The sequence below is a fragment of the Zophobas morio genome, unplaced genomic scaffold, assembly GCF_036711695.1.
Source record: "Zophobas morio isolate AGI-343-1 ecotype UQ-CSIRO unplaced genomic scaffold, CSIRO_AGI_Zmor_V1 ptg000017l, whole genome shotgun sequence".
Lineage (NCBI taxonomy): Eukaryota > Metazoa > Arthropoda > Insecta > Coleoptera > Tenebrionidae > Zophobas > Zophobas morio.
Window position 1 is genome coordinate 1820828 of NW_026972122.1, and position 25667 is coordinate 1846494.

The window sequence follows — 25667 nt, forward strand, 5'->3', positions numbered from 1 at the left end:
TCCCAAAAATGCACCAAATCTCGGCAAACCTCCAACCTATCCATTAACCGCAAACATAAACAAAATTATAATAAAATATGCAAATGATAGCCGTGCATTAGCGCCGAAACTGGTCGCTAACCCTGCAACGGCGGACTTTTTCGGCTCCGAAATATGCCGATTATTCTAAAAGCTGGCACTTTTCCACTCAAACGCATTAGCAGGAATACCGAATCGAGAAAATTTTAATTCCAGATGTCAGCAGCGACCGTTATCAAATCTTGACCTACAAGAACTTCCAGCCTGCTGCATTTCGGATTTAGTGGGGTGTGGGCTTGGTATAAATCCTGAGAAATGGAATCTCATATTCTCAGTCCGCTGCTTTGCTGAAGTGTTTGTGTCGCAACAATTAGTCAGTGAGGACCATGAAGTTGATCGTGAGTAACGTCTTCGATTATTTGACCACGCGATCGCAAATGCTAACCCTTTTCGAAAAAAGTTGAATTACAAAAATTATTACAAAACAAACATTTTCTCGTGAGTTTTTTAAAATTGTTTTTTGAACTTTTAATTTTTAAAGGCGTGTTGTAGACCCATTTGTATGGTAATGTAGCCAATATTAAGTGATCTACTTCGTTATTGCAATTTAAATGAATGAATTCGAAGAACAATGACCTTGAAGACCGACTTGTAACCGCTATGAATAATTAAGTTTTTTCGAAAATATGATTTTAAAATTAGAAAAACTGGGTTATTACGGTGAGCGAGTTTAGTAGATTTTCGTATTAACAAACTGGTCGCTTTTAGCTGTACGGAAAAATTATAAATAAATAACTGGTGTCGTTGTTATAAAAATAAAACTTGATAATTCGACCAAACAACATTTCGGGCTAATGAGGGGCAGGACCGCTGAAAGCGAGGTTGACCGGTGACAGCCTAATACATCAAACACAATAAAAAATCGGCCGAATCATTTTTGGCACATTTTCATACACTGACTTACTAATTTAAATGTTAATAATTCACTAGATTTATGCCCGTGCTTACTAATTAAGCAATAAATATCTGATATTATAAATTTCCAATTTTATTCCTGCTTTAATGATATGTTTTGAATACTAACTTGTACTCACGCATATTTGTCTTGAACGGGTAATTAAGTCGTGATATTTTTTTTGGTCTCGGTAGCAGCGATAAAGATAATAACAAGTCGTTACTTTTCCTCTGTTAGTCAAAGAACACGTTAACGAAGCAATTAGTCTTTCCTGATTAAACTTGATTCACTTCTAAGAAGTTGAAATTTCCGACGTGTGTCGGAGACTCCGACGTTCGGTCAAGCGACGAACCCGCTCCTTTGAAAGGCCTGTATTTTATTTATTTTATGCTTTGAAGAGGCCGTTTTTTATTTGGCTTAAATCACACGCAATAATTAATTTTGCGGGATTTTTATGCCCGCTAATAAAAATGTAAATATTTACTCTTTATGCAAATGTGGGTATATTTAGATGTGCATTTTTGTTGCGAGTTTTTGCATGGGATTAAGAGGTTACTTAGTTATCAGATTGTGGTTACTTTATTACTTAAAAGTCTGGCCTTTGAGTAACAATGCTGAGACTTTAAATTTCGGGAAATGTAAATCAAGATCAAGTTCAAAGATCAGAGATGAGTCAGTCTTTTGTTTATAAATGTTTATGTTTTTTGTTTCTATTATTATACTGTGGTCGGTGTATGCATATATTGCTTGTAATAATAATAGTCTTAACATTATTAATGATGGTGCTTTATTTTTAATATTTTATAATCATACAGCATTGGTTTTTTTTAATAAATTCCAATTATAAATAAATTTCAAGTTAAAAAAAATTTCGCCCACTCCAATACTTCTCAAACTTACGGAAATTTTGCTAACTCACTAGCATTAATTTAGTTATTCGTGTTCGTTCAACTCCTTCGGAAAGTTGACGACGTCATTTCAGATAATCAGTATTAAATCTTTCTGGAGAATTAAGTGTGAAGCTGTCTCAAAAACGGCTTGCGTAATTCTCTTGAAATTATGAGACCGATAAGAACAGCGCTATCGAACTTTAACTGAAATTAGTATGTTAATAAGTTGCAAGTTTGAGTGTTCCAATTATTGACTTTCAAGATATCGATTTTATAGTTCTGTGGTTCAAGTACGGCAACACGTGCAGATGTTTTACTGGTATAAATGTCAATAAACTTCTCAAACCTAATTGTTAAAAATTGCATAATCGTGTCTTTGTCTGTCTGGTTAACGCATTTCTTCCAAAAAACTGACGACGTTTATAATGTTTGGTTTATGCCCTTCTTTTTAACCTGGTTTCAACTTTTATAGTTTATTTGGAACAATGCGTAACGAATTTTTTTATTTCGATTTTCATAGGATAGCAAAATTAATTACATTTCATAAGCGATTTCATTACTGAATTTTATTATTACTGTTAAACAACATAAACTTACAAAGTCTGCCGAAGAAGGCATGCTTTAAACTTATATTTGTTATTTATTCAGAAAAATGTAGCTATTTTCAATTTAATTAATGTTAAATAGTTTATTCCGAATTAATTAAATTAATTAATTTATTAATGTCTTGGATCAGAAAAATGATTTTAAGGCACAACACACAATTTGGTTTTTTTAAATAAAACATCCTATATATTTTGATATATTCTCACTAGCCGTTTCCCAGACTTTGCAGTTTATTTTTGAAATTTTATGCGACGTTGTCACATTATGTCAATTTTCTAGAAATTTCAAATTTTAATTTACAGGGTGTTTAAAAGAATGTAAAACTTTACAATATTCAAATATCGCTATTTCGGTTTTTTCAAACACAACATTCTGTATTTTATTATTGTATTTACCTCCCTTTTTTTCTCTCTTAAAAAAGTAAAAAATCACAAGAAATATCAACTTTAAATATAGAAAGTACTTATCAAAAAAGAGAGAATAAAAAACAAAAGAACATGCAGCAATACAATACAGGGTGTTCTATTTGAAAATAACGAAAAATCGATAATTGAAAATTGTAAGAATTATTGTTATATTTGAACATTCCATTTTATCTATAGCACAACAAAGTTATATAATGTGTTTTTTTGTGAATTGCTAAAAAATTTTAAGAAAGTTGGAAAAACGTAGCAACGTCGTGGGATTTTAAAAATTAATTGTGAATCAAAATAAACATCCCTGAATTATCTGAGAATTTCTAGACAACTTTTTTAAAAGTGAAAATTTTCCAATACTCCCCCCTTTTTCAAATTTCGAGCCATTTTTGACCATTTTCTTGTAGATTTCGAGCTCTAGAACTCACTTCCGACCTCGTTTATTTGATAGTTCAAACAATTTTTCCAGAATCGGTCCTTGAAATATCGAAAGTTTTGCAATTAAAAAAAAAATTGTTTTAAAGCCGAAATTTTTGAAAATGTTGCCTGATGAACATACACACGCTGTATTTTTGGAATCTGTACGTTGAAATCTACATCCCTGAATTTTTTGAAAATATTTAGAAAACTTTTTTAAAAGTGAATTTTTTCAAAATCTTTAAATTTTCAGCCATTTTTGACCATTTTCAAAACTTAACTAAAAACATTTTCTTCTAGAATCCAGCTCTAGAACTCACTTCCGGCCTCGTTTCTTTGATAATTCCAACAATTTTTCTAGAATAGACCGTTGAAATTTCGAAATTTTTGTAATTTTTACAAAATTTGACTTCAAAACCGAAAATTTTTAAAAATGTTGCCTGAAAATATTTAGAAAACGATTTAGAATGGAAAATTTACAAATGTTTTCGGCCATTTTTAACCATTTTCAAAATTTAACCAAATACATTTTCTTCTAGATTTCGAGCTTTAGAACTCACTTCCGGCTTCGTTTCTTTGATAACTCAAACAGTTTTTCCAGAATCGGCCGGTGAAATATCGAAATTTTTGGAATTTTTATAAAATTTGGTTTTGAAACGAAGATTTTGAAAATATTGCCCGATGAACATATACACGCTATATTTTTGGAATATGCACGTGGAAATTTAGATCCCTGAATTTTTTGAAAATTTTTACAAAACTTTTTAAAATTTAAATTTTTCCAAATCTTCCAATTTTGGGCCATTTTTGACCATTTTCAAAATTTAACTAAACACATTTTCTTCTAGATTTCGAGATCTAGAGCTCACTTCCGGCTTCGTTTCTTTGATAACTCCAACAGTTTTTCCAGAATCGGTTTTTGAAATATCGAAATTTTTGGAATTTTTACAAAATTTGACTTTAAAACTGAACATTTTGTGAATGTTTCCTGATGAACACACACACGCTGTATTTTTGGAATCTGCACGTTTGAAATCTACATCATTGAATTTTTTGAAAATTTTAAGAACACTTTTTTAAAATTTAAATTTTTCCAAATATTCAAATTTCGAGCCATTTTTGACCATTTTCGAAACTTAACTAAATACATTTTCTTGTAGATTTCGAGGTCTTGAATTGCTTCCGACCTCGTTTCTTTGATAACTCCAACAATTTTTCCAAAATCGGCCGGTGAAATATAGAAATTTTTGGAATTTTGATAAAATTTGGTTTTCAAATGGATATTCTGTAAATGTTGCGTGGTGAACATACACATGCTATATTTTTGGAATCTGCACGTTGAAATTTACATTATTGAATTTTTTGAAAATTTTAGAAAACTTTTTTAAAAGTGAAATTTTTCCAAATCTTCAAATTTCGAGCCATTTTTGAGCATTACAAAACTTAACCAAAAACATTTTTCCTGGATTCGACCTCTAGAAGTTACTTTCGGCTTCGTTTCTTTGATAATTCGAACAGTTTTTCCAGAATCCGTCTTCGAAATATCGAAATTTTTGGAATTTTAAAAATATTTTGTTTTAAAACCGAACATTTTGAAAATGTTGCCTGATGAACATACACACGCTGTATTTTTGGAATCTGCACATTGAAATTTACATCCCTGAATGTTTTGAACATTTTTAGAAAACCTTTTAAAAGTGAAATTTTTCCAAATCTTCAAATTTCGAGCCATTTTAGACCATTTCAAAAGTTAACTAAACACATTTTCTTATAGATTTCGAACTCTGGAACTCACTTCCGGGTTCGTTTCTTTGTTAACTCCAACAGTTTTTCTAGAATCGGCCTTTGAAATATCGAAATTTTTCGAATTTTTACAAAATTTGACTTTAAAATCGAACATTTTGTAAATGTTGCCTGATGAACATACACACACTATATTTTTGGAATCACCACGTCGAGATCAACATCTCTGAATTTTTTGAGACTTTTTAGAAAACTTTTGTAAAAGTGAATTTTTTCCAAATTTCGAGCTTTTTCTGACCATTTTCGAAACTTAACTAAATAAATTTTCTTGTAAATTTCGAACTCTAGAACTCACTTCCGGCCTCGTTTCTTTGATAACTCCTAACAGTTTTTCCAGAATAGGCCGTTGAAATATCAAAATTTTTAGAATGTTTACAAAATTTGACTTTAAAATCGAACATTTTGAAAATGTTGCCTGATGAACATACACAAACTATATTTTTGGAATCAGCACGTCGAGATCAACATCTCCGAATTTTTTGAGAATTTTTAGAAAATTTTTGTAAAAGTGAAATTTTTCCAAATTTCGAGCCATTTTTGACCATCTTCGAAACTGAACTAAATACATTTTCTTGTAAATTTCGAACTTTAGAACTCATTCCCGGCCTCGTTTCTTTGATAACTCCCAACAGTTTTTCCAGAATAGGCCGTTGAAATATCGAAATTTTTGGAATTTTTACAAAATTTGACTTTAAAATCGAACATTTTGAAAATGTTGTCTGATGAACATACACACACTATATTTTTGGAATCAGCACGTCGAGATCAACATCCTTGAATGTTTTGAGAATTTTTAGAAAACTTTTGTAAAAGTGAAATTTTTCCAAATTTCGAGCTATTTTTGACCATTTTCGAAACTTAACCAAATATTATTTACAAAATTTCTTGTAAATTTCGAACTCTAGAACGCACTTCCGGCCTCGTTTCTTTGATAATGCAACCGTTTTTCCAGAATAGGCCGTTGAAATATGGAAATTTTTGAAATTTTTACAAAATTTGACTTTAAAATCAAACTTTTGAAAATGTTGCGCGATGAATATACTTATATTTTTGGAATCAGTACGTCGAGATCAACATGAATTTTTTGAGAATTTTTAGAAAATTTTTTTCAAAAATGAAATTTTCCCGCTTATGCAAATTTCGAGCCATTTTTGACCATTTTCGAAATTTATCTAAACACATTTTCTTGTAGATTTAGAGTTCTAGAACTCACTTCCGGTCTCCTTTCTTTGATGATCCCAACAGCTTTTCCAGAATTGCTCTTTGAAATGTCGAAATTTTTGGAATTTTTACAAAATTTGAATTTAAAATCGAACATTTTCAAAATGTTGCACCATGAACACGCAATATTTTTGGGATTCAAATTTATCTATACCACAACAAAATACATACCTTTGTCATATATTGTGTTTTTTTGTAAAAAAAATTCAAGAATGTTGCAATAATGTGGCAACGTCGCAGTGGAATTTTAAAAATTAATTGTGATGGTAAATCCTAAAAGAAGGTGAATCAAAATATATGAACATATGGTGTTTCATAAAAAAACTAAGGTATGCGTTGCATCCTAAAAATAGAACACTCTGTATAGTTACAAATAATTTTAGACTATACTCCCCAAAGAACCGGACCACTTTGATCATTGACTTTTTTCTTTTTCAAATTATTTGAGACATCTTAGTGGCTCACCCTGTATATGTTAAAAATACTGCCATTGATGGATTTGTATGTATTTTGGAATAAAAAAAAATAGTGCAATCATCACCACATTCATTTGATGATTTTTCAGGGAAATAAGTGGATTATGAACTTGCCTACATTTGGTTTAGTCTAAAAAACCTTCAATAGGATCCATTTGGCAAATAAATGCTTTCATGTTTTTCTTGACGTTTCATGACCCCTAGTGTTGGAAATAATAGGTTTATCGTTTCCGCTCGTCCGTCTATCTCTGTGTGTCGATTTATATTAGATAGATAATCTCCAAAACTACTGGACGGATTGTTGTTAAACTCTAAATGTAGGTATGTTGTGAAGGTGGTGAAATGCTAACCAATTGGGTGATTTCATCGCAAAAGTTTGCAGGGTAAATGCTATTTAAGTTAGATAAAATAACATACTCGTCTACTTGTGGTTTATGAGTCTGCTTTGATTTTTACCCTATTCATTCAGATTTTTACAAAAAAATTCAAATTGTATAACAAACTTTAGATATAGGAACTGGTCAGTGACCAAATTTGTCCGAATTTTTCCTTCGCACAACCTAAAATTAATTATCATTTAGAATGAGTACGTTTCTGAGGTGCAATTTACTACTTGGTTTTGTTAAATGGAATACCCTATCTATTTTTATATTCCTGGATTGATCGCTTTAAGCGTAAGCTATGTAGTTAACTCAGTTTTTTGAAATCAAAAAATAATAATAATAAAAAAATAATAAAATGCAGTTATAAAATATATGGTGTTCTTTTTACATACACTGAGATATGATATTTGCAAATTATTGTATGTAGATTTTTTTATGAATATTCTCCACACGAAGGTTATTATGTTTTTTTTTTGTGAAATCATGTATTTAAAAAAGTCAAAAATATGGTATTAATTTGGCAACATTTTCTTTTCTCTTGTAAACCCAATAAGGGGACATACTGTATACAGGATGATCAAAAAATTGCACCCTAACTGGATGAGATGTTGTTAAGGACTGTTTATTCAGGAAAAAAAAACTTTTTAGTTTAAAGTTTAACTTATCTTTTCTATATTTCGCCATTTTAATTCGTACTTTTACTGCTCTGGACATGAATTCGATCGGACTTGCATAATTCAAAATAATTTTGAAATTATTACTTAAAAATATGTAATTCAGATTTTGAGGATTTTTGACTCGGCTAGCGCCTCGTCATTATTTTGGTACCATTTTATGTAGTTTCTTCGCATGATTTGTTTGCTATAAAGTTGGGGACCAGTTGAGATAAAACACCCTGTATAGTTTATGATTTTACAACTGGCTTTCACTTACACCATTTTGTAGCCATAAACCGCCAACAATAAATCATATTTTAAATAATATTACTGGTAATCATAGCCACCTACATAATAGTGTTGAGTGTATTGTTATTGATTCTAGGACAAGGCAATAAAACAAACCCAAATACATCATTCATAACCTATAAAATACATAAATCAAAAACCATAAAACGCTCCATTACGCACATCACACAAAGAATTCATTTCCGCCGGGATTTACCAAGTCCACTTGTGTAAACTCATTTTGACCATCTGCTTCACACCTTTTTCATCGCCACCAATAATTATCACTTATCGCTTTTAATACAACCGCTGTATCGCTGTGAGAACCTGAAAACCAGCCAGGAATTCGGCATTGATCCAACCGGATTCTTAATCCTGCACCGTAATCACAACATCCTCTGTAGCTAAATAAACGCCGATAATTAATTACATTTTTTCGTCGACGTTGTAAAGCTAAATTAATGTAAATTCAATTTTTTAAAGCCGGAGAATAAAAATCGGAGAACTGTTAGCGGATGATTATGCAGAGCCATGTCGTGTCCTGTTTAATTTCAGTTACGTTCTAGGAATGCTAAACAGCCTGAAAACATTAACGAGAGAATAATTATAGGAGGAATACTAATTTCGGGCTAATTCTAGGCATGTATGTTTTTTTTTCGGAAAAAATGCCGTTTTGGCAGCGCTTCGAGCCCGACTTGATGAAGGAGATAAAAGTCGTAATGGATGTTGCGTGTCGCCTGGCTGAGCCCCAGATGTAATTTTCTCGACGTGGTGTTGGTAATAAGGTGTTAAAAATCGGCTTTGTCGGAACTGATTTGCATGCGACCTGAAAAACCAGTTTTTCGAATTGTTTGCACGAGCATTTCGGAAAACTGGATTGTCATTGTTGGGGAGTTGAGGCCGATACAGTTAGTGAATTTATTGGTGGATACGGTTTTTTGTGCGGTGATACGTGGGAAAACAAGATTTGGAATCTGGGTGTAGATTTTACGACAGTATACTTCAACAAGTTGTCATTTTTTAATGTAGTCTGATACAATTTTAAGGCATTTCCGGTGAAACCGGAAGGGTAAACGATTCCAAAATTGGGTTCCTAGATATATATTTTTTGTAAATTATTTAAGGTATAGTATTTCATTGTATGATAATTATGGTTAACTGAAATAAAATTTACATTTAGATTCAGTAGAGGGAACTCGAAAATCAAAAATCCCCCTTATCTCTTCGAAAAATATTGGCAATTTTCTTGACATTAAAAAAATTCTGTGTATATACAGGGTGTTATTGAAAGGTACGTACAACAAAATTGACAGTTCTGCGCGAAGAGTAAGAAGCCTGAAAAACTTAATTTTAGTTATCAAAATTATAAGGGGAAAATTAACCCCTATTCAACCTTTTTAGACGCTACTGGAGTATAAATAGGTAAAATTAATTTATTTTAATAAATTCTAGCAACTGTAACAATAATAAAAAAATAAGAGACCCTTTTGTTGCTATAGAAACGAAAGATGACCTTTTTATCAGAGGCGTACAGCGAATTTTGACATAAATTTTAATAATTTTTGTCTCTAAAACGAGAACACTTTTATCTGAACTTTTTTTTAATTTTAGCACCCATACTTCGCGACCAATTGCCGATTTTATTTTGTACGTACCTTTCAATAACACGCTGTATACATATTTTAAGGTGTTGAAAGCGAAATTCTAAATATTCATTCAATTTTTTGTATCTTATCTTGTCTTTGTATTATCTGCATTGATTTAATAAATCATTAAGATTTTAATTTTAGATCATTCGGTTTGATTATGTGTAATAAAATCGTTAACAGACCGACAATGGACAGACAGACGGCAACGGATGACACACACATCAAAACCTTATTAATAATCCTCTTATGTTATTGTCGGGAAATGAAAACTATGAACATACAGTAGAAATAAATGTTGAAGAGTGCAAAAAACGATAAATCTAAAAAAGGAACGAAAAAGTTGAAAGATATTTAAAAAGAAATGAACGAGAACTACATTAATTAAAAACATAATATAAAACTGAATAGGAATAAACAAAAACTTGTGAAAAATAAACAATAAGTTACTTTAACAATAAAATGATACCAGAATTACTATATTTTAAGAATCTGTTTGATATAAAAGACTATACATTTAAAAATATTTAATGAAAAAATATTTAAATAAAAAAAACCAGAAAGAGTATATAAACAATAATTAAAAGTATTAACAAAAAAATAAATAAGAAATTACTAAACGAGAATGAAAACTAATCTAATTGAACAAATTAGGAATTGTTTAAAAAAACTGAGAACAAAAAGACAGACGACGGACAGCCGGAAAAGGCAGATCTATTTTTTCATACTGTAGGAACCATGAAAAGTTGCAAAAATATACAATGGAAATGAATGGGTGCAAATAAACGGTAAATGTAAAATAAGGGCCGAATTTAATGAAAAATTAAATTAAACCAAAAATTAAAAAAACAAAAATTTATTGTTACTGCATTCATATGTAAAGAAATATAAAATTCAAAAGCAGAAGAATATTTCAAAGTAAACTTACAAATAAAGAATTAGAATAAAGCTAGGAAGAAATGATTGAAAACGACGTTAAGGAAAAAACATAAAATAAAACTGAAGAAATAAAAACAGTTGCTTATAAAAGACGAAAAATTTGTTAGTTTGATAATAAAACGACTTCAGATTTATACTTTAAAATAATTTTATAAAAAAATGAATTCAAAAAGAGCAGAAAAGTAGTTATAAGTATTAAGAAAAAAAAAATTGTTAATGAAGATTGTGATTAAAAATTGTATGTATTAAAATAAAATAGGAAAAAAACACATTTTTTTAAAATAAAATACCCACTAAGTTATTAAAAAGTAAATTATCAAATAAAGGCGCCAAAATTCTCTTGAATAATACGAACACTATTAGAACATAAAAAAAAACAAGTAAACAATTATAAGGAAATCTCCAAATAAATACGAAATAAACCAGTAGTTTCGGAGACAGAGAACAGACAGACACCCAAGGACGACAGACAGACAGACGACAGACAGACGGAAACGGGAGACCTCATTTTTCATACGAAAGGAGCCATGAAACGTTGAGAAAAACATACAATCGAAATGAATGGGTGCAAATAAATGATAAATATAAAATAAGGGCCGAATTTAATGAAAAATTTAATTAAACCAAAAATTAAAAACAGAAATTGATTGTTGCTACATTAATATCTAGGAAATATAGGATTCAAAAGCAGAAGAACATAAAGTATGTTTCAAAGTAAAATTACAAAGAAGGAATTAGAATAAAGCTGGCAAAATTACGAATGGAAATAAAATATTTTTCGAAAAAAAATGAGTTGAACAACATTAAAAAAATATAGGAAGAAATGATTGAAAACAACATTAACAAAACAAACCTAAAATAAAACTGAATAAACAATAACAGTTGCTCATAAAAGAGGAAAAATAAGTTAGTAATAATAAAACGGCCTTAAATTTATAGTTTGAGAACCTGTTTGACATAAAATACTAGAAACATAAAAATACTTCAAAATAATTTTATAAAATATTGAATTTAAAAAGAGCAGAAAAATAGTTATAAGTATTAAGAAAAAAAAAAGAAAATTGTTAACGAGAATGAAGATTGTGATTAAAAATTATGTGTATTAAAATAAAATAGGAAAAAACACTTATTTAAATAAAATACGTACTAAGTTATTAAAAAGTGAAATTATCAAATAAAGGCGGCAAAATTTTCTTGAATAATACGAACACTATTAGAACGTAAAAAAAAACAAATAAACAGTTATAAAGAAATCTCAAAATAAATACGAAATATACCAGTAGTTTCGGAGACTGATGGTCTAATAAAATCGACACCAACTGCCCACAGACCGAGAAAAACGGATAGAAAACAGACAGACAACCGAAAGACGACAGATAGACAGACGACAGACAGACGGAAACGGGAGACCTAATTTTTCATACTAAAAGAGCCATGAAAAGTTGAAAAAAACATACAATCGAAATGAGTGGGTGCAAATAACTGATAAATATAAAATAAGGGCCGAATTTAATGGAAAATTTAATTAAACCAAAAATTAAAAATAGAAATTGATTGTTGCTATATTCATATCTAAGGAAATATAGAATTCAAAAGCAGAAGAACATAAAGTATGTTTCAAAGTAAAATTACAAGGAAGGAATTGGAATAAAGCTGGCAAAATTACGGATAGAAATAAGATATTTTCCCAAAAAAATGAGTTGAACAACATTAAAAAAATATAGGAAGAAATGATTGAAAACTACATTAACAAAACAAACATAAAATATAATTGACTAAATAAAAATGGTTGCCTATAAAAGACGAAAAATAAGTTAGTTTAATAATAAAACGACCTTAGATTTATAGTTTGGCGACCTGTTTGACATAAAATACTACAAACATAACAATACTTTAAAATGATTTTATAAAAAAATGAATTCAAAAAGAGCAGAAAAATAGTTATAAGTATTAATAAAAAAAAAAAGAAAATTGTTAACGAGAATGAAGACTGTCATTAAAAATTGTATGTATTAAAATAAAATAAAAAAAACTTATTTAAATAAAATAAGTATTAAATTATTAAAAAGTGAAATTATGAAAGAAAGGCGGCAAAATTCTTTTGAATAATACGAACTCCATTAGAAGGTAGAAAAAAAAAGCAAATAAACAATTATAAAGAAATTTCAAAGTAAATACGAAATAAACTAGTAGTTTTGGAGACTAGCACAAGCAAACTTCGTAAAAAAGCCAAGTTTTCATATATTTTCTTCTGTTTAAAATTTTTTGAATTTTACTTACAAATCGTATTAGAAGAACAAATAATTTTGATTGTTTTTAATTATATATGTAAATAGTGCGTAAAATGATATTTTGGATTTTTGTGATTTTAAGCAAGTTCATTTAGTTAAGAAAATTTTGAAATAACAGTGAAGTTTTTCAGTAGCCATTTATTCATCAAGACTCGTTAAGATTTTTAAAGTCAAAGAGGCAATCACAGGAAAGCTGCATTTTTGTACTCTACGAACCTCAAAACGCCAATAAAAGGTGAAGTAATCTTGTTACAATATTTTCTTGGTTAATTCTCGTTCTGAAAATAAAAAGAAATGACCATAAATAATATTTATTGTAAAAATTCTAGAAAAGAACACAACGAAAAAGTCAAGCAAGTCAAAAATCTCGATATTAAGCAAACTCCAAAGTTTCTTTCAGTGCTGTGAAGTTATGACGTCATCGATATATTTTAAATAGCAATCCTGTTTATAGTCACAATAATCAAAAACTTATATGGTGAGTTAAGAAAATAAGAAAATAAATAAAACGTATGATGATATTTTTATTTCTTAGAAACGCATATATACAGGAATGAAAAATTAACGAATGAAATGATTTATTAAATTGACCAAATCAAAAACGGCTTATTTAGTTTTCTTGAAACTAGTAGAATTCAATGGTATTTTTAATATTAAGTTGTAAGAATGAAAATACATATATATGTTTAATTTAACAGAGAATTAAGTCTGCAGAATCAAAAATTATGCTTGTCGAAGAAACTACAACTAAGTTAAATTTTTTTGCTAAAACACTGAAATTAAAAATTTACTTATTCATTTCTTTTAACAAATTAATAACGTAGCCTCACATTCAAGCCATTGACTAGTTGTTTTCCATAATTTGCAGGATTCTCCATAATTTTGAACAATCATTCAAAATTTCTTATAGTATGAGATAAAATATATACTGTGGTTTGTGATCTTTCTTCTTTAATATATATATACATAATTTTTCCTGATTTATTTTTGATGTTTTTGTAGTTAGTTTAAAATTTTAAATTTCGTCTCCGCGATCATTATCCTCTTTCATCATCAATTTTTTTGCGTCATAATTTTGGACTTGTTTTACCTCTTTTCCAATTATTGCGTTCCTGTCGCATTTCTCCACATTTATAAATAGATTCCTCTTTCGGGTTTCAAAGGATCTTGACACCGCGTTTTAAACTTTTTCTCCTTTTTCTATTAATTTTAAATCAACTTATAGCTACCTAATAATTACCTCATCACCAGTCTGTCTCCCAACAAAATAAAAATATTTCTACGTAACCCTGATATCAATCACTTAATTAACCGACTAATCAGTAGCGCAACCAGCAAAAAAGCAAACCCATTTCTAAATCCTTCACACAAACTCCATCAAAACAAAAAACAGCGCCACTGCTTTCTGACATTTCATTCGACTTGAATAATTAACGACATTTTAAGTTGAACGCACTGAATTTTTCCATTTCAAGTTTTTTCAATCCGTCTTAAGTTTTCAGGTATAATTGCATGCCTGAGAGTTGACCTTGCTCGATTCAGGAAATTCGTCTGGTTGATACGGCGGCCTTGTTATTTATGCCGAAATGTCGTAAAAAACGTATTAAAGCAACTAATTATTGCTTTTATCGAAAATCTATTCTAGGTGAGATAATAACAGTGGCACCGGGATTCTCACTGGATTATACGTTTCGGTGGGCGCACTACATCGATGTAATAACTGTAATTCGCGGTCGTATGGTAATTAATTCATTGCTTAATTATGCGGCGATAAAGGCGGCGGTGTTTGTATGCACTGAGTGGCCACTGTATTTGCCGGACTTTAATCGCATAGAAATCTAGTGGTTTTGAGGGCAAATACATAAAATTAAACTGACGGATTGAGATATTTTCATTCTAGTCGTCTGAAATTTTTTGAATTGTTTAAGTGTTTATCACCAATTTAGCCGACTATAGTCTGATATTTATGAGTATGAAATGAAGAAAATATTTGTTTTGCAAATTAACAAAAATCTCAGATTTCTATGCAAATAACCGCGACTTGTGTGGTTCTTTTATTTCTGAATTAAAAAAAAAACTGAAGGTAAAGAAACTGATAATTTTTTTGTATTATTTTTAGAAAATTTATTATTTTTACTATTTTAACTTAAATGAATATAATAAATACACCAATTCATTTTGTATATATAGGATGAGTTTATTTTTGTATTTCTGAAGCGACGTTGCCATGTTATTCCAATTTTCTTGAACATTTTTAGCAAATCGTAAGAGGGTTATTTTTAAAATCTACGTTAAAATATTTTGTGAAGAGATAAACAAAGTTCTAAAAGTCGAAAGTTTTTAAATATAGATATTTCAGTTTTTTTACAGGACACTCCATTTTATTACTGCATTTTACTCTGGTACTCTTGATTTTTCTGAAATACGTGTGAAACTTACACATAAGTGGGCATCACGGAATAAATGGCAATCACGACAATGATAAACACCCTGAAAACGTTAAACTTGATATAAAATACCGACACGTTTTGCCAACATCTTCGGAATAATTGAATTGAATTGTTGTGCTTCTGGGAACGCAACGGTGACCAAAGGGAACTTATATATATATAACTTATATATATATAACTTATAATAACACCGGATTTTGAATTTTCTGGACTATGTTTCTTAATTGTGTATAATAAAAAATTTTAATAAATGTAAATTTATTTTCCAACAGACAAATGTCCAAAATAAAACATAAATCTGAATAAAACAGAAAATAGAAAACACAGTTCAATTCGTGAATAGGTTGAGTGATAATAATAAAAAAAAATATGCATTAAGAGTAAAAATGAAACTTTTTAACACTCATTTAATACTTGCTAAGATAAGACTGATTTTGGCAAATGAAATACCGTCTAAGAAAATAAAGGGCGGGTGGGCGGGGTTAGTACTTGCTAAGATAAGACTGATTTTGGCAAATGAAATACCTTCTAAGAAAACAAGGGGCGGATGGGCGGGGATAGTAGTTGCTAAGGTAATGCTGATTTTGGTGAATGACATACCCTCTAAGAAAATAAAGGACGGGTGGGTGGGGCGAGTACTTGCTAAGATAAGACTGATTTTGGCAAATGACATACTCTCTAAGAAAATAAAGGACGGGTGGGCGGGGCTAGTACTTGCTAAGGTAAGACTGATTTTGACGAATGACATACCTTTTAAGAAAATAAAGGGCGGGTGGGTGGAGCCAGTACCTGCTAAGATAAGACTGATTTTGGCAAATGAAAAACCGTCTAAGAAAATAAAGGCCGGGTGGGCGGGGTTAGTACTTGCTAAGATAAGACTGATTTTGGCAAATGAAATACCTTCTAAGAAAACAAGGGGCGGGTGGGCGGGGATAGTACTTGCTAAGGTAATGCTGATTTGAATGACATACCCTTTAAGAAAATAGGGGGCGGGTGGGCGGGGCTAGTACTTGCTAAAATCAGACTCTGGCAAAAATAGTAGAATTATGAATGATATCAATTATTCTAAAGACATCCAGACTGCAAGAAATATAATTTATAGAAAAAATAAAAAATGTTACAAATGTTCAAAACATCAAACACGTCATAGTTGTCAAGAATATGAAGAAAAAAAAAATGTAAAAAAGATTAACTGTCAAAAATATTACATAACCTTACAGAATATCGAGAATGTGTAAGAATGTCAAAGTTCAAGGTTACAAGTGTCGAATATTCTTTAAAAAATCACCAAGAATGATGTCAAATGTACGTGAAAACGTCAGATATGTCAAACACATCAAATATTTCAAAATTGTCAAAAATATCAAGACGTCAACATTCTTAAAGTTGGCAAAAAAATAAAAAAAGTGAAACACATCGAATATTTAAAAGCAAGCACATTTATGTGTGATTCTGTCATGTCTCTGGGATTAAGTATTATTAATGAAGGCATTTTTACTGTCTAATAAAAAAAAGTTACTCTTAAAAATTTTAGAAACGTTCAGAATGCGAGCGCAGCGAGAAATATTGATCTATGTTCTATTATTTACGTGAAAATTTTTTAGTGTCTAAAAAATGGAAATCTTGAAAATGTTTGTGAATAAGTTGGAGAGACTCCAGCTACCTGAAGGTGCTTGCTGCACTCGTATTCTAAGAGTGTGTTTTTTAAATCTATAGAGTTAAATCAAAAAATAAGAACGTCTAGAATGCGAGCGCAGCGAGCACGTTCAGGTATAATTTAAACAATTTTTGATTGGTGTCCCTAAGAAGCTAAATTATTAAAGAAAAATGGTTCCACTAACGGAATATACCGGGTGTCTGGAAAATGGCGAATTAACTCTTCGCTACGCTCTTAACAATCACCTGGTGAGTCTGAGAAAAATAGTAAAAAAATCGTTCTCACATTTTGGTGGAGTTATAATTATTTTAAAATTGGTTCTTTTGCTACGTTTAAAACAACTAAACAAAACATTCATTATCACAATAACTAGTAATAAAACTTTTAGTTAATATTTACCATTACCTTTTCAGTTAGAATGTACAAACATATGGTTGTGTTGTTTTTGTAATAATTTGATAAAATTCCACTTGACAACAATGTTTGCCTGATATAAAGCGACAGTACAAAGCAGCAAAAATCGAGTAAGCAGTTAATTTTAGGTCCCCTGGTGTTTTATTTTCGGATAAATTTAAAGGAATCTGATGTTTTGTTGCTGAATGAACTTGAAAAAATCTTTTAAGCTTTTAAGTGTTTTATTTTTTATGAATTTGAAAAAGTTTTCAGTGCCACAGTGTTTTTTTTTAATTCGGGAGACCCTCAGGTACCCATCATATATTATTTTGGGAGCCATGGAAATTTTTTTTGCAAAGTATTTAAAACAATTTTGAGGGACTTTGGTGTTCTGCTTTTGGAAAATATTGACCTGACCTATTTTTGGGTTAATTTTGAGAACCCGTTTTTTTTTGGAAAATTTAAAATAATCTTGAGGTTCTTTTAAAAGGGCTTTGGAGTCTCAAGTGTCTTTTCATACAATAATTTAATAAAATTTCTTAGAGGATACGTCATTTGCTAAAATCAGGCTTAACTTATCAGGTACTTGCCCCGCCCACCCGCCCTCTCTTTTCTTAAAGGGTGTCTCATTTGCTAAAATCGATCTTCGATTAACAGGTACTGATCGTGTCCACCCGCCCTCTATTTTCTTAGAGATCTCATTTGCCAAAATCAGTCTTATCCTATCAGGTACTAACCCCGCCCACCCACCCTCTGTTTTCTTAGAGGATATGTTATTTGCCAAAATCAGTCTTATCCTAGCTAGTAGCTGCTAAAATAAAACTGATTTTGGCAAATGATATACCGAGGGTGGGTGACTGTTTTTGGCTAATGAGGAATTTTTTAAGAAAATAGAGGGCGGGTGGGCGGGGGTAGTGCCGTTTTTTTCCTAATCTACATCATAAAGATTTTTTTAAATTATTTTTTTGGTATTCCCGAAACCTCCGTACACAACGTACCGAAGAGTTAATCAGCCATTTTCCAAACACCCGGTATAGGCCAATTAACGAAGTTCATTCAAGGGAATAGAAATAATGCACACAAATATCAAGATACTTTGTACGAAAAATTATTATTAATTTGAAGTAGTCTGTCCTGTTGGTAGGGGAAAAGTGCCTAAAATGATCCCCTCAGGTCAAATGATCCCCATCAATTGTAAGAAAATTTGTGGGTCCATCTACCAAACATAACTGTCATTTGATTAAGCACTCTGTAATTAGTACCTTCTGAAAGTTTGATGGCGTTCTGTGTATTCTGCACAGTTTTGTGCCAAAATATGTAAAATAAGCACCTCTGATCTAAGGTAAGATGTATTTTAAAAGTCCATTACTTCCATTTGAAAGGTCTTATAGCGGTGGTAGTTGTTTTGATAGAATTAGATACATTTCAGTCGTAGGTTAGTTATGATCTTTTTACCGCATGTAAAAATTGAAGGTTAGTTTACAATTTTTGAATGCGGATATGCTACCTAAGGCGAAATGATCCCTTTTTCTTGAGGCAAAATGATCCCGGATCATTGGGCGGGGCTAGTACCTGCTAAGATAAGACTGATTTTTGCAAATCATATACCCTCTAAGAAAAGAGAGGGTGGGTGGGCGGGGCTAGTACTAGATAAGACTGATTTTTGCAGATAACATATCCTCTAACCCCGTCCACCTACTCTTTATTTTCTTTGAGGGAATAGCATTTGCCAATATCAGTTTTATCTTAGCAAGTACTAACCCCACCCGCCCGCCCGTTATTTTCTTAGAATGTATGTTATTTGCCAATATCAGCCTTATCTTGCCAAGCACTAGCTCGGCCCATCCGCCCTTTATCTTGTTAGAGGGCTAGTACCTAATAAGATAAGACTGATTTTCGCAAATGACATATCCTCCAAGAAAAGAGAGGGTGGGTGGGCGGGGCTACTACCTGCTAAGAAAAGACTGATTTTTGCAGATGACATATCCTCTAACCCCGCCCACCCACCCTTTAGTTTCTTCGAGGGAATACCATTTGCCAATACCAGTTTTATCTTAGCAGTTACTAGCCCCACCCACCTACTACCTGCTAAAATAAAACTGATTTTCGCAAATGAAATACCCTCTAAGAGAGGAGAGGGAGGGTGGGTGGAGCTAGTACCTCTTAAGACGGGGAAATTTAAATAATTTAAAAGAATTTTAGGGATTTTCGTGTTCTATTTTTGGGAAATTCTCAGTCTTAAGAGGTACTAATCCCAGTCACCCGCCGTCACTTTTCTTAAAGGGTATCTCATTTGCCAAAATCAGTTTTATATTAGCAAGTATTAGCCCCACCCACCCACCCTCTCTTTTCTTAGAGGGTATATCATTTGACAAATTCAGTTTTATCTTAGCAGTTAGTAGACCCGCCCACCCGCCCTCTCTTTTCTTAAAGGCTATATCATTTGCCAAATTCAGTCTTATCTTAGCACTTACTAACCCCACCCACCCACCCTCTTTTTTCTTAGAGTGTATGTCATTTGCCAAATTCAGTTTTATCTTAGCAGTTACTAGTCCCACCCACCCACCCTCTCTTTGCTTAGAGGGTATATCATTTGCCAAATTCAGTCTTATCCTAGCAGTTACTAGCCCCACCCACCCACCCTCTCTTTTCTTAGAGGGTATATCATTTGCTAAATTCAGTTTTATCTTAGCAGGTAGTAGGCCCGCCCACCCGCCCTCTCTTTTCTTGGAGGGTATCCCATTTGGCAAAATTAGTCTTATCTTAGCACGTACTGATGACTAAAGTATTGTCTCAAACTCTTCCAGAAATTATACACCCCGTGTTTTCGGTGATTTTCAAACTTTTTTTGTTTATTTTTTTTTAAGAATTTATTTTTTTGTTAATTTTTGAAATAAAATATTTATCAGTTATGTCATGATTTGATTTTTCTTGTTGATGCTGTCCCCTTATGGTCAAAATTCAAAGGGATCATTATGCCCATGCCGAGGGATCATTTTACCTATGGGGATGCCTAAAATGATCCTTTTGTAAAGTCCTGGAAAAACGTTAATCACTTTTTTTATAATTATCGAATCACCAATTGGCTTATACTGTTACCTAGATAAATCAATGTTCTTACAAATAATGCTACAGTTTTACATGAATAATAATAATTTGTATTTTTTAAAGAATTTCTCCCTTACGGGGATCATTTTAGGCACCTTTCCCTTATTTATTTTTTTTGCAACAGGATGATGCTTCAAGTCATATAACTACAAAACGTTCTGTAAAGAATAACAGCATAAATGTACTGTTCTGGCCATCTAATAGCCCAGATTTTAATCTAGCAGAGAAGGTATGGCGTGAAATAAAAAAATATTTGGGAAATCATCGGTCACAAACGACTGCCAATCTTCAACAAAGTATTAAATTTGACATTCTCGAAAATTGTACTGCTCATAAGAAGTGAGTGATTTTATACTCTTACCGCAAAATGGCAAGGTTAAAATAGTACATATTACAATTTCCTGAAATTACAAAAAACATCAGTATGTAATTAAAATAATTCGATAACCTTTCACTGATTTTATTACTTAAACTGAATAAACATGCATGCAAGTCACACGAAGCACTCGTATGGAAATTTCATATTTATGACACGTTAGTACCACTGGGTGCTGCAATTTACTGGCCTGTTCATTTTCACAATTATATTAATGTTTATATACGTTATTTCAACTTATATTAACAGTTTTCTCAGTACTACCTGTAGTAGCTATCCATTACCAATCTCCTTGCAATATTTGAACACGTATCCGATAAAAGTATTGCAGAAGATCTACGTAGGCAGTGACCGGTGTATGAGTTTGCGGTGGGTAAATCCAAGAAGGTGACTACCATTCTCGGTAGTTCTCCAAACCTGTTCTTCCCAGTTGATTGTACGGTACTGCTACCTTTTATAGATTAAAAAGTCAACGATGATTGATATGGGAAGTACGAAGACCAGGTAATTTACCTTATAAACCACGTATATTTATACTGCCTTGGTTACTGTCAACTACTGATGTTGTTGAGGTTTTATTTTTTGTGTTGGGAATATTGATTTATTAATGATGTTGCTCCATATTTAGTGTCATTAATTTTAAAATATGTACTATGTTAGTACTCGACTTCGTCTCGATCAGAAATATCACGCCCTGGATCTTGGATGTGTAACCAAACTATCTACCACATGAAGCCTTTCGTATACAGTGTTGCTAAAAAGTATGGCAGCAGTTGAATATCGCGAGAACGGTTTGTTGAATCTTTTTGAAATTTGGTCTGTCCTTAGGAATACTCAAGTTCTATTGACTGCAATTTTTTCAAATTTTATACTTCATGCAGTGAGTTTGTTGGTATTCGATGCAGAAGAATAAAAATTCCCTGAACTTTTTTCGTTAGGTTATGTTTTATTAAATTAAAGGTTAAAAAATGTGCCAGAAATATAAACATTGTTGCCGATACTTTCAGTTTTCAGTAGCAATGACTAAGTTAATGGTATCCTTTTCTTAGAAAGTATAAAACTTTACGCTATTTAAAACAGTTATTCGGCTTTTTGTAAGTGTTTATTTCATATGTAACTAACAAACACCAAAATTTCGCTTAAACATTGTTTTTATATGAATGGGGGTTCTGCATACGACTATTGTTACATGCCACATTTAGCATCTCATCTTTAATTCTCAATCATCAGTTCGTTCTGCTCGTCTACTCTTCTTAGAAATGGAAATTTCGACCTTTGTGAATAACCTATTTCCATATCTTCCAACTTTTTTTTTCACTTTTCTAAGATTACTAAAAGGGTTGGTAAAAGACAACAATCTTGCTCTAGTGCTTTGATGGGTTTAGCTCTTCTGAAACATTTTTCCGGCCTTAAATTGTATGATTTATCTATATAGCTATTACTAATGCTTACGTAAGTGCTTTTTATTTGCTTTTACTAAGTACTTCCAAACGCTTATTAATAAGAACGTTACTATACGCCTTCTTCAGGTCCACGAAAAGTTACAGAAAAAAATAAAAATGCTTAAAATTTGGTGCAAAGTAACAACGTGAATGATCTAACCAAAATTATACTTATTTTGTTGTACGTCAGGTAGTTTTTCACATACTACCTTGGTAAATTTAGAACGAAAGATGCGTAGAAATATCACCCCCCGACAAGCTACAATTCAGTCCATTTCCATTATTTCGCTATGAAAATCTGTATCATCACCGTCATTTTCAAATTCAGATTCTGAATCAGATTCACCCAGCGAAATAATGAGAGGAGATGTAGATTCGTACGAAAGATTTCCCATATTTTTTCCCAATCTGCCAAAATAAGTTTTTCACAATGTTTACAAAAATTTTGCCACATGCTTGGAGTACATTTAGAAAGCGCCTCAAGCCATAAATTCTCCACCCTATTTCTTAATGAAGGTTGAGAATTTATATGCTTGTTGTAATAGTTCTTACAAAATCCCCACGCCATTTCAATTGGATTATATTGACAATGGTACGGAGGTAATCTAAGAACTTCATGGCCACTTTCTCTTAATGTCTCGTCTACCAAATATTTTTTTTCTATTGTTTCTGAAGGGTTTAATTCAATCCCACAACTGTTTCTTCGAAAATTTTTTGGCAAATTCAACACTATGTTTAAAGAGCCATTCCTGCATTTCACATTTTTTACTAGAAAAAGTGGGTGGTTTATCCAACTGAACCGAATGATACGGTGCATTGTTTAAAACCACCACACATTTTTGGTTCAACTTTGCCAAAGCAGGAATGAGCTGATTAACCACCCAATTTTGAAAAATTGTCCCGTCCATCGTTTTATGATAGTCTCTATCGTTATTTTTTGAATTTAAAAAACTGTTACAACCATTCAAGAACCCCGTTGAAGTTCACTTTTAATTTTGGTGGGATTGCTTTTTAGATCAGTATCGTGCACCCAGCGACGAATGGACGAACCATTTTGATAGATCCATGTTTCATCCAAATACACGAAAGTCAAGTTTTCACAACAATTTAGAAACTGTAAATATGTTCTCAAAAAAGTTAATTTTGTCTGCAACGACATGTTTTTGTTCACATAGAATTTTGCGACCATTTACTTCCCTGTGTTTATAACCCATTGAGAATTTTGTATAATGTGGTTCGCTCCCCTTTAAATTCCAACTGTTCCCTAGAATATGCCAAAAGAGTATCTACAGTGAAATATTCGTTTTTTTCATTAAGTTGCCAAATTTGTCGTTGCAGGTCTTTCCGAAACATATCATTTGTAAGTAAATCCGTTAGTTTTCGCTTGCTAGATAGTGATGTTTTTAAATTTTGGTCCCCTGTTGATAAAATTTTCGCCACAGTTGATGTTCCCCTATGAGAAAAAAAATTAAAAAATATTTTACAGCGTATTTCTACATTACAGAAAATATGTTCGAGACCCTCATAGTTACTTCTTCAAAGCCTACTTTACTGTATGAAGATCGTGAATGGATAATAATTAGCCTTGCATCTCAAAAACCAGTGAACTTTAAAGCTTAAAAAATGACAGAAAATAGAGCTTGAATAGTGTTTTGAACGATAGCCCAAATTTTAAGAAGATCCAACTAACCGTTCCCAAAATATTCAACTGTTTCCATACTTTTCAGCAACCGTGTATATTAGAAGTACCGTAGTACTTCTCACAATAAGTTTAAATAAAATATTTACGACCATCGACTCGGGTAGATCCACCAATTATGGGTTTCCCAATTACCTGTATAAGGTCATGCACACCACCATTAATCTCCCGGGACTCCATCGCATCCACAATGACAGTTTCTGATTACCAACCAGCCATGATAAAAATCCCCCAGCATGACGCCGTTCCTTTCAGCGACACCCCGTACGGAGCCCAAATTTCCGTCCACAATCCGTTCATTCTTCTCAATGGACTCGTTTTGGTCCCCGCAAAAAGTAAAAGTGTCAAAACTTAACAGCCCAAAAAATCCAAAACCGACGCTCTCCCATTGACCCAACCCAGTTCCTCTATAAAACCACCGAATAATCGTAAATAATAACACAGAGGTTGACGTTCGGCAATGACATTGGCGAGAGCCCTGAACCTGGTCTGTGCATTTATTTGACTGGGTTTGCAAGTCCGGCGAGTGAAAGTGGGCGCCATTGTGGGCGATCTTGCGGTCCTGCTGGCGTTTTATATTCAGCGATAACATCTTAGATCATTTGATGTAATACTCTTATCCAAACGGTTGTTGTTGTTGGAGAGGCCTGGAGCTGAACGCTTGCTTGTAGGTAGCTCTCGACATACTCATCATAAATATTATTGTTGTATTTGGCTCTCGACGCCCATCCTACCGGGGAGATTGATAAAGTGGGTTTTTTTTTGCTCATTTTTAATTAATTTGGTGAGTGGTACAATTTTTGGGAGGTACGCCTCTGAGGTTAGGGGGCTTGCTGGAAAGTGTATACGTTTAAGGTACACAATATGTATATGTTATGTCTTTTTTTTGACTTGGCGAACCAAATCGGGTAACTTGGTGTATAAATGTTTTACATTAAAGCTGTCTCGCTGACTTAGATAAAGATTAAGCAAATACAAGAACACTCATGTTAAATCGAAATAACGATTATGGTTTGAATTAAATAAATGATTTTATAAAGTCGTTAGTTATATGATATATGTGTCTACAGGTATCGCACTTCTGTAGACGCTTTTGCTTTTAGTTGACTTAGTTTGCAGGTCGCTATAATCTATGGAAACGGTTAAATATCTTGAGAACCAATTGTACAAATCCTCTGAAATTAGGCGTAGGGCTATAAGAAGTTGTGCTCTAATTGTTCGCCCCAAAAATTTTATATGGGTTTGTTTTTTTTTAATATAGGTACATATTATTCTTTGAACAACACGCTACTCACATACCTACATGTTCTTTATTTCTTGTAGAGAAATAAGGATTTTGCAATTAAGCTCCGCCCCCTTGGTTCACGACGAATAAAAAAAATCATTAGAATTAAGATAGGGCGGGTGGGTGGGGCTTATATTTTGTCGTTTTTTCTTTTTACAACAAGAAACTTAAAACAAAAAGGCAAAATGTAAGGCCGCCCACCCACCCTAGCTCAATTGTGATGATTTTTTTATTCGCCGTGAACCAAGGGCG

The 25667-nt window shown here is 31.9% G+C and overlaps 1 protein-coding gene across 1 annotated transcript in view; it reads left to right on the top strand.

Annotated features, from left to right (window-relative positions):
* Window positions 1-307: 307 nt before the first annotated feature.
* Window positions 308-25667, top strand: part of LOC135130621 (uncharacterized) — a 32050-nt gene continuing 6690 nt past the window's right edge. The window contains exon 1 of the mRNA XM_064058022.1: window positions 308-416. Coding sequence (XP_063914092.1) covers window positions 405-416 — 12 coding nt within the window. The 5' untranslated portion in view covers window positions 308-404. The remainder of the gene's footprint in view (window positions 417-25667) is intronic.